The 14,738-nt window shown below is 39.9% G+C and overlaps 1 protein-coding gene across 3 annotated transcripts in view; it reads right to left on the bottom strand.

Moving 5' to 3' along the window:
• Positions 1-14,511, bottom strand: part of NELL2 (neural EGFL like 2) — a 283,751-nt gene extending 269,240 nt beyond the window's left edge. For 2 of the 3 annotated variants that reach the window (XM_045830028.1, XM_045830029.1), the window contains exons 1-3: positions 14,494-14,511; positions 13,983-14,068; positions 13,429-13,557 (exon numbers count right to left, since the gene is read on the bottom strand). In XM_045830028.1, the coding sequence (XP_045685984.1) occupies positions 13,429-13,557; positions 13,983-14,037 (184 nt within the window). In that variant the 5' untranslated portion in view covers positions 14,038-14,068; positions 14,494-14,511. Of the gene's footprint in view, positions 1-13,428; positions 13,558-13,982; positions 14,069-14,406 lie in introns of all 3 variants that reach the window. The other variant, XM_045830027.1, reaches the window with a different exon arrangement.
• Positions 14,512-14,738: the final 227 nt, after the last annotated feature.

The raw sequence follows: 14,738 nt of genomic DNA, 5'->3' as shown, positions 1-14,738 counted from the left end.
ATAAGTTAATAATATACCTTTCTAATGCATTCCCCTTAGCTAGCCTAAGCATCCTTCTGCCTAAGAAGAAGATTTTGGTTCAGTACAGAAGGAATATTTTTAAAAAGCCTAAATAATATTCAACATCTTTAATTCAAAAATAGGATTTTGCAGAAAGACTGTAACCTTGCAAGCTTGCTACGATCTCTGGGGAGGATTTTACAAGTTTCTCAGGTTCTTAAACATATGTACCAACAGCCAAGCTTTTTAAATGTGGTTCATAAAGTTTCTTAGTAGTGTACTAAATATACCCCTTCTACCAATGACAGCATGGGAGCAGAAGAGAAAAGATTTCTACTAATTAAAAATAATTAAAATTAATAAACACTCCTTCCAAGATTATAAAGTTTTGTGAAGAAATAGAAAGAGAAGCAAAGAAGAAAGATTTTCCTCTCTTGGGACTTTGGCCTGGAGACAGGGAGTTGCATTACATAGGAGAGGGCATCGAAGACAGCAGAGAGCTCTTGACCACTTTCCTTTGAACTTGAAAAGATAATGGCTTTTGGAGATGCACTCTATCAGCTTGGGGCATAGCTGCATCAAAGTAAGCTCAGAAGCGCACTGGGGTAGGGAAGAGGGATGTCCTGACATTTATTTTTTCCTATGGTCCGATTAGGGATCTTGCAAAGAGCATAGCAGAGGAGCAGTGAGGGGGCTTCACAGAGATGCAGAGGTGCCGGTCACCCAGGCCAGAATCAAATGGAAGTTGGAGCCAGACCTCAAGAGGCTTGATAGCACCCCCAAGACTAAGAGGAGGCAGTGAGCCAGTCCCAGTGGGCTCTGACCGAGCTAACTAAAAGGCCAGTGCACAAACGACAGCAGCACAGACTTGAGCCACAATTGCCAGCAGACTGAGCTGCACCAGGTGGGCCAGGAGAGCACCCTAGAGAGCAGAAGAGAGATGAAGGACGATATGCACAGGTGCATGCACACCCACACAACGCACCGTGGGGAGAGGAGCCAGAGGGTGCTGCTCCTTTAGGGAGGGAGTCGCCAAAGCCATATCCTTCTCCTCAGGAATCATCAGCGTTTCAGAAAAAAACTGAAGATGCAGACTGAGAAGCTGGGCTTTTTTGGTCAACAGACCAATCACTCCTTCTCACGAGAAGAAAAATGCATGCTTTAGGCAGCGGTCACTTGACAAAAATCATTTAATAAGAATCTATTTCAACAACTCTTTAAGGCAGGGGATCACAACTTCCCAAGGGCCCATCCAGCTCCAGGCATGTGAATCTGAACTTGAATCACAGTAAGTGAAGCCTGCACTTTCCATTTAGCCATTGGCCTCACTACTCCTTACAATCTCACACCAGTGCAGTGAATTCATTTATGTTATTTGCCTGACCCATGTGAGCAATGATGTTGTGACAGTTTGCTTTAAAAATGGTAAGATAATTTAGGTTGGTTTCTTTTGGTTGAATTCACATGTTGGAAAAAAAGGAACTCACAAATTAGGAAGCTTTTAAAATTAGATGGATATAAGATTACTTAGACAAGACACAAAATGTGTAAATGTAAAAGAAAAAATTATAAATAGAATTTTATCAAAATTAAATATCTCTGTTAATCAAAGAGCCCCATCAAATAAGAGAATAAATAACTTGAAATGACGGGACTTGCAGCAAAGCCTTGGCCACACCATTACCTGGAACCCCCTCCCCAGGACTGCATAAACCTTTGGCAACAATGACAACAAGGCAGACGTCAGTGAAAGAGAACAGCCAAAGAGATCAGTCAGGATAAAATGCAGTTTAGGGAAAAAGTAGTGAATCCAGATAAAGTGATTAGATGAAAAAGAAAAATATGATTTGCCTCTTGGGCTATCAGGATATGGGATTCTAATTATCTTACATAACATATACTTAAAATACCTGCACTGTATTATATATTTATATAACTAGAAAAGAAATTAAGTTACAATGCTATCCTTATTATATTCTTGAACTACTTTCTCAACACTTCTTTTTGTTATGCAGAGAATCAACAAGCGATCCCTAAACACATTGCTTATAGTAGAAATAACCAGAATCCTTGGGTTACTACACTGCTGTCCTGGAAACAGTAAACGATATCAGATTGGGTTAGTCTTCCAAACTCACCCATCCACCATCACCCACTACAATAAATCAAGAGGAGTAAAGAATTCACATTCATAAATAAAATTAATGGTAAACTTTGGGGAAAATGTACTAAGAGATTTGGTAAAATCATTTCCATGTATTTTCTCTCAGAATAAAAGTAAAACATGAAACGAACTACAACTTCAAACTAGTCCAAATCTGGATTCGTTGCTTATGATTGCATGTCAATAATAAGATACGTACATATAAAAAAAACAGATAGCCAACCACTATTAGAACCAGTAATACTAAACAGAATAATATAGAGGAAGTCAAGAATTATCTTGTTTCAATCTTTTTTTGCATCCTGCTTATGACTTTGTTGTCATTTTCACTTTTTACCAGTAATTTGTTTATTTACAGCTATAGCTGTAGACAGACTTAAACTATAGCTTTAAAGATAAGAGTGCTTTCAACATCAAAATGCAAAAATGCTTAATGGGTCTGTCCGGGGGAGGAAACAGTAGCTGACTAGCATTTGTTATAAACCCATTCCTCCCATAGAGGGATGATGCGCCATGTGCAAACTGGCCTAAATCAGTTTCAAATGTCAGCAGCAGTCTGCACCAGCGAGACCCAGTTCCAAAGCCAGCAGTACCGGGTTTTTCCACACATCAGATGATGACAGCTGAATCTGTTTTGTGGCATCTCATGCTTTATTTTGTTCTTCCTCAACACCTACAAATGCCACAAGGACAGATTTTGCCCTTGAAATACATTTGTCTTTCATTTGTAAGTAGATTCCATTTACTTTCTCAAATTAAAAACAAGTCTCTCTGTAGCAACAATTTAGAACATTTACTTAATATTTCCCATTGTCTTTGCTTGTATTTTTAAAGATTTGTTTTGCAATGAGTCATCTCCATTTAAATCATTAAAATAGAAATGTATTCACTGTCTAATGATCATCAATATCAACAGAGCGTTTGTTTACCTTTTTTTTCACTAGAGAGCCTTTTCCCTGAAATTCTGTATCTCCTCTTAATGACTGAAAATTTTCTGCTGTGGAGTCATATCTCAACATATACTGTTAAAAGATTGTTTAACAAGTTATATTTTCCTTCCCTACTTCTTCTATTAAGATAGCATGGAAAGAAAATGAACCCTCCAATATCTCCCAGTGGTGCGCATCTGTTACATGCTGATATAAGAACCACAGAAAATCTAAAATGAGCTGGATCTGCATTTGTACCTCTGTCCTGTGTCTTTCCCACGAGAAAAGCTTTGTTCCACACAAATGACCACAGCATAAACATTCCCTCTAGTTTCTTCACAGGCCACTAGGATAGTGTTTACTTAAAACCCTGCCTTTTTCTTGTTTGATGCCTGTGTACCTGGAAAGTTTTAGAAACAAGACTGAGCCTACAAGTTTCCACAGCCTAACTGGCATTTTCCCAACTTCGCCCTCTGCCTTTATTAATTTGTTGACCAAACTAACAAAAAGTAATCATCCATTAAATAGGTAGATTCTCCCCACTTGACAGTTTCCTGCCTAATCAGTGATGCATGGAATGAACACTCTTTTTTTTTCCATTAGTCTCTGAAACATATTCTAATTTGGAGGTGTTATCAAAGAACAATTTAAATTATACTGTTGTCCCTGGAAATGCAGCCAATTATTAAAAATTGGACCCACAGCAGCAAGGGGGATGAAAACGTACTATGAGATGCTTGGTTGTAAAGAGGCATCTATGATAAGGATAACGAAATTTTTGTAGCCTTTTTAACAATGACTTCTGCATCAGAGTCTTAGTCACCCCAAGGTGAGTGGCAATAAATAAATATACATTTTGTATTCTTTTCTTCCCTACAGGTCTCATTTCTTGCAAATTCCCACACTGCAACTTCATACTCCAACTCAAGTTCTTATATTCAATTCATTTCAACTTCAAATAATTTTTCATTTTAATCCACAACATGATAGTCTTATAAAAAGTATGACTGCAAATAATGTCTTATCTCTTCAGGATTATTTTTTTATCCTGGAAATTAGTAATAAACTTCAGGGAAAAATTGGCAAGGAATATGGTAAAGATACCCCAGATTTGAGTTAGAAATATTAAGTCAATTAAAATTAGTCCCAATTTCTAATCCTTGAATGTTAAGTTTAAAGAATTTGGTAAAGTCATTTCTGTGAGGTTTTTTTTTTCCCAGAGAAAAACAAGATATTAAGTGAACTAATACCCTACCCCAGACAAGTCAAAATCTGGATTCTCTGGACTTAAATGTGGATTCAATAATCCCACCTCTGAGATATTTAAAAGCATTTCTCCCCTTTATTTGGGGTATGATGTTTCTTCTCTTGTAGTGAAAAACCCCTCTGTTTTCATTTGAAAGGCAAAAGCACAAAGCTTAGAGTCGCACTGCTTTTCTAAGATGCCTGAAGTAAATTATCTATTAAGTGTCCTAAATAAATTCACTCTGACTATCACAGGATATAAAATATTAACAAAAGCAATAACTCCCATACATGACTGTCCTCCCAATATCTTTTTAAAAATGGTCACATCTCTCCTGTTGTTTATTCTCCAGGCTAAACATTCCAAGCTCTATCAACCATCCCTCAACTGACACAGCTTCCAAACCTTCTGGCCCCCTGGTTGCTGTCCTTCAGATCCACTCATTTGTCATCTGCATTGTGGAGAAACAGCATAGCATAAGTGATCCAAATTTATCCTTACTGCCCTTGAAATGTTTCTCAGTATTTTCATATGAATATAAGTATCTCTGCTAAATCTTGAATTCACAATATTTCAAAATGTTAAACTCTTGTCATGGAGAAGCTTTTGGGATGTCCAGGTTCTTCAATGTACTGCTGTTGCCTCTGGGGCACGCTTCACCCTGGGGTGGAGAGGAGCCCTCTCAGAGTAATTCAGAGCACTAAGTTAAACAGAACTACCTTTCCTCCATGCCTCTCAATCCTCCTGCTTCTTCTTATGGCTAGAGAAGAAAGCAGGTATTTTGATTTAGAAGAAGAGATCTTCTGCCTTTGTTAAAGTTATATATATATAGACCATAATAATCTCACCAAAATAAAATCATATTGCCATGAATAAATGGACTTAGTTCAGTGCCACAAATATTCACATGAGAGGCCAGGAGGCTACAAGAAGGAACAAGGCAGAGTCCCAAGCCTCAAGGAGATGACAGTCTAGTCAGCAAATAAGTATATTCATGTGACAAGTATTTATGGCACTCTTACCACCTGCTAGACACTTGGGCTACATATCAGTGAATACAACAGTCAAAAGCCCTGCCCTCAGGGAGCTTACTTTCTAGCAGGGGAGACAGGCAATAAACACTTCAAGTAATGAATAAGTGAATTTACATGATAAGGAATAAAGTTATCCATAGGCATGCTAGATGATAATATTATAGAAACTAACAGATCATATCAAGTGGTAGCAAGAATAATTGTGGGCTAGAAGACAAGTTGAAATTTTACTTAGTGGTCAAAGTAGTCTTCATTAAGAAATTAATATTTGAACAAACATTTAAAGGAATCAAGGAGTAAAATGTACAGATAGCTGGGGAAGAACATTCCAGGACGAGCAACCAGCACAAAAGTGCTGAGGCAGAAAAGCACTTTGACTGTCTGAGGAACAGCAAAGATGCCAGGGGAGTTAAAGCAAAAGTGAGCAAGGGAGAGAGGACAGATTCGGCCCGAAAACATAATGCAGGGAGAGCAGGAGTGTTCATATAGGTCTTGTAAGGCCTAAGAAGTACTTTTACTTTGAGTGAAGTAGGGAAACAGAGAATGCTTGAGACAAAACCAGTAACTCCATATGCATTATACTTTAAAAGGATTCTACAACTATATTGAATACAGACTGCAGGTAAGCAAGACTATAAGCAGGAAGACTGCCCTGCCAAATAGGCTACTGAAGTCATCCAGATGAAGGATGGCTGTTGTTTGGACCAGAGAAGTAGCAGCAAGAAAAAGAAAAGTGGCCAGGGTTTTCATAAACAACTAGCTGTAATATAGTGCGGTGGTTGTTTTAATAGAGGATGCTAAGACGGCACAGTGAAAGCAACAATAATTCTACCAAAGAGAAGATTTGTAGTCAAAGTGACATCTTAGCTGAGTCCTGAATGACATGTGAAAGTTCATCAGGAAAAAGACTCAGGAAGACCAACCCAGAGAAAGTAACTGCAGGGAGTTGCGGGTTGCCAGAAAAAACACAGAGTATGACCCTTTCCCTAGAGAAGTGACAGTCTCAGTAGAGGGAGAAGACAGTAGGACACTTAAAAACCAGAGTCCCAGGGACCACTAGAATGAAAATTGTCAAAGGGGCATTGGACTACAGAAATAAACAATAATGCCAGCAACACATTCAAGAAAAGGAACCAAAGAGCTAGCAGGAAATGCAGGGAAAGTGAGCCCAATTCACAAAGGGCCCAAAGGACCCCCCCAACAGTTCTGCAAACATTACACTGGCCCTGAAATCGCCATGCAAGGCTCCCAACAATCTTATCCTCCACCACCAGCTCTCACCAACGCACCAAACCAGAACCTTACCAAAGAATTCCAAGACTGCCCAGACAAGTAAAACAACTGTGTTGTTTGTTGCTCAAAATTCCTAACTTTCCACCATGACCAGTGTAGCTCAGTTGGTTGGGTGTCATCTTGCAAAGCAAAAGGTCGCCAGTTCCATTCCAAGTTGGGGCACATGCCTGGGTTGCAGGTTCAGCCCCCACGTGGGGTGTGTGCAACTGATCAATGTTTCTCTCTCACATTGATGCTTCTCTCTCTCCCTCCCTTACCCTCTCTCTAAAAATAAATAAATAAAATCTTTTAAAAACAATTCTAACGTTTCTCCCCATAATAACATATACTCAAAACCTAAGCTAAATTTTAATGTGCTTGAAAAGTAATGTGTTGGGGTGGCTACAGAGAAGCAACACTCCGAATTTTCTTCTGTTGATTTTCTCTATGCTCCTCCTTACTTCTGAAACAGTAGTGCAACAAGGGCACATTGCACTCCTTCCTCTCCAAGATTTGTCATTTATTCTCATCCTTCTCTACAAGCTCACATATCCTTTTCATCCCAAGAAAACCAAAACAACAAAGATAGAACAGAAGATGCTTTGGGGCCAGTCCCCACCCCCCCCCCCGCCTCCAGTTTACCTTCATCACACTCGAGTGGCCTTACCCTTAGCTCCTCCACAAAATCCAGCATTTCTCCCTAGAAGCCCCCTAAAAAATCCAAGCAAGCATGACCTGCTGCTAAGCTAATTCCAGAATAAAAACAATATTTAAAATATATGAAATGGTTAGTCAGTGTTAGGCACAGTTTCATTTAGGTAATCTACACATCAACCCCAAGAACTAATACTGTTATTACCTCAACTGAAGCAGAGACATGTAACAAGATCAAGTTCATACAACTAGTGAACGAAGGAGACAAGATGTCTGGTTCCCAAGTCCTGACTACTCCTGCACATTAGTATGAACTTAATTACCTCCATCATTTTCCCCTTTGTCTACAGCTATAGAGAGCAGCCTTTGTAGGGACAGGTTGCTGGGCTTCCCCACACCTTCCCCAGAACGGAGACTGTTAGCAGAGTGCCATCAAGAACAACTCAGTACACCTGTTCATGCGCATCTGTCCTGGCAGCTGGCCAATGAGAAAGCGAAGAGTCATGCTCTTCCTTTTATCCCCAGTCAGCTCCCTCTCTAATTCTTTTTAATTACAGTGGTCAATAGTTGAGTTTCATTGAATACAAATTTATACAGTGAAACAAAAGTCACCATGAAAAAAATATCCACTAACAAACTATTTGCTTATAAAATGAATTTCTACATAGACTGGCTTCTAACTCTTCAATGTAAATTTTAAACTGAAACAGCAAAAGATGAAATTTTCATGAAGCCAATAAAATCATTGTAAGAGAACTGCTCAAATGAAACACAAAAACACTAATGTATGATGATCTGACACAGGTACATAAATTTTAAACATGAAAAATTAAAAATTTGACAAGAATTATAAATACCTCACAACAGAATGATTTCATATTGAAGAGTTAAGAGAGAGTTCTCAGGTATTTTTTGCAGACAGAAACAAAAGAAAAATACCCAGCACTTGATTTTACCCTATTTTTTTTCATAGTTAGTTCATAGTCAAGTGATTACCCACATGTTGTCATATATAGAATAGGACATATGATTTTGATAGTTTCTAGTTTCACCCTTTAAGATAAAATCCCAAATTTTGGTTCCTGTTTTGCCTCCTATAATAATTTATGTAGACGTCTTACTTTCTCCATGATACTGTGTGTCCCATCCTTACACACAGAAGCAGTACCATAAATATCTGATAAGTTAAAGAAAAATCAACAGGAAATATCACACTGTAATGCTTTAAGGTCAAACACCTAAGTTATTAACTAGCAGGTGTTGAATTGTGGGCAAATAATAACAAGAATGGCAAAGAGAACAGGTGTCTGCCAGCATGGGCTCTGGGCTCAGCCTGAGCAGAACGAGCTGGGGAGGTGGGGGTGGGGGGACCGTAAAACCAAAGAAAGCAGAGGCCCTTCACTTCAGCTGTTATCAGGGTGCACTTCAGCCATGCCACTCTAAGTTACTACTTGACAAAGCCCATCAAGATCACTTCCATGCTTTCTAGCACTTTCCCTTCCACATCTGGATGAACCTTTTGGGGGAGAAAGGTTGTATTTTTGAAAAAGTAATACAGTCAAAAAGACCAGCACTTTGTTATACTCTAGTTGTTCTCAGCATCAGCTCATAGTGCAATGATGATGAGAATCCCCTAAAGACTCAGAACTTAGTATGAAGACTCTGATTTGCATGTAAGAAATCATCATGAGTGCCAAATAACTAGGATGACTTTAATTGGCTAGTTCAAGTTTCCCTATAAATACACACTTTCATAAATAGTTGAGGGAGGGCTCCAAAAAAAGTTTAATTCATTTACAAAACAAATGAATTTTAATGTTCAACATATATGTTAGTTGCCTGTTGCTGCTATAAAAAGTCATCACAAACTTAATGGCTAAATCAACATAAATTTATTATCTCCCAGTACTGGAGATCAGAAGTCCAAAATGACTTTCATTGAGCTAAAATCTAAGTGACTGCAGGGCCGTGTCCCTCCTGGAGGTTCTAGTATAAAATCAGTTTTCTTGCTTTTTTATAGCTTCTAGAGGCTGCCAACAATCCCTGGCTCATGACTGCCTTCCAACATCAAAGCCAGCAATGACCAATCAAGTCTTTCTCACATTGCATTGCAATGACACTGATTCCTCTGCCTCCCTCCTCCACATTGAAAAGATCCTGTGATTACATGGGTCCAACCAGATAATCCAGGATAATCTCCATAGTTTAAAACCAACTGATTGACCACCTTAATTTCAAGCAACCCCTTTTGCCACATAACATAACATATTTACAGGTTCTAAGGATTTAATATGAGGACAGATAGAGGACCATTATTCAACCTACCACAGTCTGTCCTTATACTCCCAAAGATTCTTGTCCTTCTCACATGCAAAATACATTCACTCTACCCAAATCCCCACAAGTCTCAACCCATTAGATATCAACCTGAAGTATAAATCTGGTCTAAATTCTTATCAATTCAAAAGCCCCAAATTTCATCATCCAAATTAGATATAACTGAGGCTTTGAGTGTAGTCATCCTGAGGCACAATTCCTCTCCATCTGTAAATCTATGAAACTCAAGAAACAATCTGTCTGCTCCCAAAATACACTGGTGGGATAGACATAGGATAAATTATAGGCATTGCCATTTGAAAAGAGAGAAAATGGAACTTAAAAAATTACACACCAGTTCCATGCAATTTTGAAATACAGCCAGAAAAACTGTTTTTGGTTTGAAGATCCTGGAATAATCCTCTGTGATTCTTGGCTCCGCCCTCTGGGTTCTTAGCTCTGCCTTCCGGACTCAGTTCTGCCCTCTGAGTCAATGTTACCGTTTCACTTTCACCACAGTGAAACAGCTAATGAGATGCCACTTGGGTCAAGCTGGTTTCTAAGCCTACCTCTTAGTTATTGTAATATTCTATTCTATTGACAATGACCACAGTCCCTAAGTACACATAGGCTCACTGACTGTCACACTGAAGACATGCTCATTGACACCTCTCTTTTCTCAATGCAGTTACCTTTGCCTTCTAAAGCCAGTGGTCCATCACAAAACACCCAGTTGCACTCTTGTTTTCAAACACTGGTATAAGAGTAGACTTGTGAACACATTTTTTCCTTTGTATGCATATATAACAAAATACAATTATTAAGTAATACTAAATTCATAGTGTGCAATAATTTATAAAAATTATTTATAGTTGCAAAAAGTAATGAATTGCAAGCATCTTAAAAATCACCAAAGAGAAGAATGAAGGGAGCAAAAGAAGAAGAAATATTAAATAAGCAGGAATCACTGGGAAACTATATATTGAGATTAGTTTAAAGCTAAGAGACAAAACATGGTTATACTACTGCAGGAGACACCGAATGGTTCAAAATCTGTTCCACCTCTGATAACTCCAAGTAACTTCTCTGATAGGTTTACTTGAAATCTGAGAACATCTCACAGGTTTTGTAATGTGTTACTATTCTTGCTATGACATTTTACACACTGTACAAACATGTCTGCAGCACCCACAGTTCATTGTACTTCTTCATATCTTCAGAGTCTGAAAGCTTTTACCTCTCTAAAATCCACAGAATCCCAGAGAAACGGAAGGAAGGGGTCAGAACTGACTTCTTAAAAACAGTTTCCACATTGCAATAACAGGAAAGAGACCTTTCCAAAGTAACTATGATGCAAGGCCAAAGGTCTACCTGTTATCCATTTCAGAGTCTAAATCTTAGATTAAGTAAATCATTAGAATAGAATGAATACATCAGGAATACATGCCTATTGAGAACAGGGCAGGCAGCAAATACTTGCTGATTGGTTATACAAAGTAATGTTCATAATTTGGCAGAAAATGAAACTTTACATCTTCAAATCTCACATACCATATTTGTTAGGCATTTACTCTAAATCAGAGATTTTCAAGCAGTGTGCCACAAGAATTTTTAAAACATGCAATATTTGACTGTTTAGTCAGGGGTACTGACCTCTTTTCCCTTAGACTGTCAAAAAATGACAACAGCCAACACAACCATGGCCATGTGGTGTGAATGAATCAAAATTATACCTGTTTTTTGGTGCATAGCAGATCAGCAAAAAATGTAATATATTTTTGGTGTGCAGCAGAATATCAGTAATTAGCCTATGTGTGCCACGAAATGAAAAAGATTGAAAATCACTGCTCTAAATATTGGGCTTGGTACCAACAAAAAAACTACAACAACAAAAACAATCATCAATGTGCACTGATATGTACATAGTTACTATGGATAATTCAAAGAATATACATTTCATGAGAGTTATGTATTCACTATACAATGCCTAACTTGAAGACTGGGTAATCTAAATGAAAATGAATACTAGACATTTCTTATAAAAATTAATCATGAAAATATCTTTATTTCTTGAGACTCTTTCCTAAAAATTGTCTAATGTCCAGCATCAGCACATAAAACACACCATCCTGACGGTTCTATTCTTGACAGTTCACTCTTCAGAAGCAGCTAAGAAGAGCACTAACATAATTTACAGAACCTTTGAAAAACTTAGGGTACTTAAACACCATTTGTTATTGGAGCTTTAGCTTCTATAAGGCTTTCTGCTTATTCAAATAAGCAATCCTGAAATAACTTTCTATCCAATTCACAGGGATTGACAACCAGAGGTATGAAAAGAAAAAAGAAAGAAAAAGAAACAGAGGTTTAACCCTAACAATACATCTATTTTACTCTCAATTTTTATGACAGTCTGGTTTTATTTTCTTTATTAGATTTGGTCATTTTTTAAAGCATTCAATATCCTCCCCCCCCCAAAAAAGACCTTTAAATAATAAAAACAGAATAAATAAAATAAAATATTTATCATAAATATATCATAAAAATATTTAGTGGGCTCACCATAATGAAAACAAAAAAAAATTACATTTTAATTTCTTGTAAGAGTAACCCGTGTTTTAAATAAATGAACCACATGCCCATTTCCTCCATCTCCAAAGTGTAAGCTCTGGTGTTTCTGTCCATGGTGACACTTACTGGCTGGATCAGGCAATAACACCACAGCAGAAACACTCGGGTTTTATTTTATGCCTATTTCTTGGTGGCAGATTTGCTGAAGTGGTTTTATTTTGCATACCCAACTCTAGTAATTACGAGTTGCCCTTCTTTTGAAGCCATGGCACCAAAATCACAAAAGAAAAATTGGGCGGGGTGCAGAGAAGATGCTTTAGTCAGCCCACTAGATGAGTTGAACTCCGTCCCTCTTGCCTTCATCTCCCCTTCACCGTATGTGAAACTAATCTTTCTGTATGATTAGCTGCCTTTTAGAAACTTGTATTACAGCATCTTTCCCCAAACCAAACAACTGGCCAAAGCTTTAGTAGGTCAAAGTTGAAGAAGGACTGATGCACTGCAATTTGCTTCTGACTACACACACATTTAAATATAATTTAAAATGTAGACATTTCTGCCAATTCCCCCGACATCAAAAAACAAAACTTTTAAAATCTCAGGTATACAATTAGTGATGATACAGGTGATTAGTGATGATTAGACTTTTGAATTAACACAATTGAAATATTTTCAAAATAATTGTTAAGCAACATTATTACCATTGATGGAGAAGGAAGAATATAATCTTCCAATGAGGATTCTTGTCTCAAATATATTGCTTGCGATGCACAGTAGATAAAGCTATTGAGAGGTACTAATTTTTCCAGAAAGCTACCCACATAAAGAAATTCCTCCCACCCAGGAACCATTGTACCTGAAACTTTCAAAGAGCAGTGTCTTAACTAAGATTAAGCTATCCTATTTCCTACCTAAATCAATTTTACCCAAATGAGACATTTGTGTTATAATTCATTGTTCCCTAGACTCTAAAACCTACCATCTGCCATAGGAGTTTCTGTACAGTAATTAAGGCACTACCCATTAGAACTGGCAAGAGTACAAAGTAAGGGTGGGGGCAGGAGGGGAAAAAAAACAAGCCATTTAAAAGGAAAGGGGAGGTGTGTATACTTCACACTGAGCCCTCCACATCTCGGTTCACACACTGTCATCCATGAAGCAATACAGAAGAGTGGTGAGGCCAACTCCTCCTGGGGTTGTCCGGACTAAACCCTCACAGAGGACTCAACGAGCACTTCATACCTTGAAAGAGAAAGGCTTTCGTCCCATTATGCAGCCCAGGCACCTGGCGCACTCCCGTCGTGGACTCCCCAAGTTCTAACTCTGTTAAGACGTCAATCTGTAGGGAGGGGTCCACACCAAGCCCCCAGACTGGTGGGAGTGGAGGTGAGGGAGGAGAGAAAGAAAGAAAAACCTCCATCAAAACGCAAGCCTCTTCCTCCAGAACAGCAAAGAACCGCATCTCAGAAATAACCCTGGGAACTGAGGCAGAGAGGCAACTCCCTCCTCTGCCGCGGAGAGCCTTACCTGAGATGAACAGCCACGCTTTAAATAGCGGAGCACCCAGTCCCATCTCGGTGACCTACTTTAAACCCTTCTGGGTGCAAAGTTCCCCTAAGGCCCTCAGACCCTCCCGTCTCCAAGACGAGCACAGAAAATTTTCAAGCCAAACCCGCCCCCTATGCCAAGCTTCCCACTCCAGACCTACTTCAGGCAAAGGAAAAGCGAGGTGTCCCCAGCCAGCTGGGGCTGCCCCGGGGCCCGGCCGTCCCCTCACCAGCTGGGCGGCCACTCACCTGCTCCGAGACCGAAGACCAAACAGAACGTTCTCAGTAAGACCCGAGACTCCATGGTGTGGATCTGCTCAGTCCATCGTCTCCCTCTTTAAAAATAAAAATAAAAATAAAAATTGAAGTGGTTCTTGGAATCAAGCGGGAAAATAGCGTCCGTCTCTCCAGTCTCTGCCTCAGATTTACTGACCAGTAGGATCAGTATGATTTGGTTGCCTAAGAAAAAAAAGGAAGGACCCCCCAGGCACAGGAAGAACTTGGACCCTCCAATGCGCACATCATTCCCGCACGCAGAGCCAGAGCCCCGGCAGCGGGGCAGGCTGGGAGGGGGTCCAAGGGGGAGGGAGGGACTCGCTGGAGGCTGCTGAGGGGGTGGGGGCGGGCGGGAATGAGATCCGGAGCCCAGATAAAAGCAGCAGAAGGCACGCACACCCAGAAGAAGGGGGGCGGACCCAAGAAAGCCTGGGCTGGGGCGCCCGGCACCCGTCGGTCTTCCCGGTCTTCCCGGTGCCCAAACCTGTTGTAAAGACAGAGACAATGGAGAGAGCGCCGGAGAAGACGCACGGAGGAGACCGGGCTCCTCCGAGGAGGGAGGGGCAGCCCGGGAGGCGGGGTGAGGAAGAAGAGGGAGGGACCGCCGAGGGCGAGGCCCGGAGCTTTGCGTCCCTCTCCCGCAGGGATCCTCGGTCTGCAAGCTCCGTCTGGGCAGCCCCGGAGTCGCTGCAGCCTCCACCCTCCTCTTTCCCTCTCTCGCTGGCCCGC

This window comes from Phyllostomus hastatus, unplaced genomic scaffold (genome assembly GCF_019186645.2).
Source record: "Phyllostomus hastatus isolate PE091 unplaced genomic scaffold, TTU_PhHast_1.1 phas_scaffold_93, whole genome shotgun sequence".
In the NCBI taxonomy this organism is placed as follows: Eukaryota; Metazoa; Chordata; class Mammalia; order Chiroptera; family Phyllostomidae; genus Phyllostomus; species Phyllostomus hastatus.
This window is presented reverse-complemented; position numbering and strand designations above follow the sequence as displayed.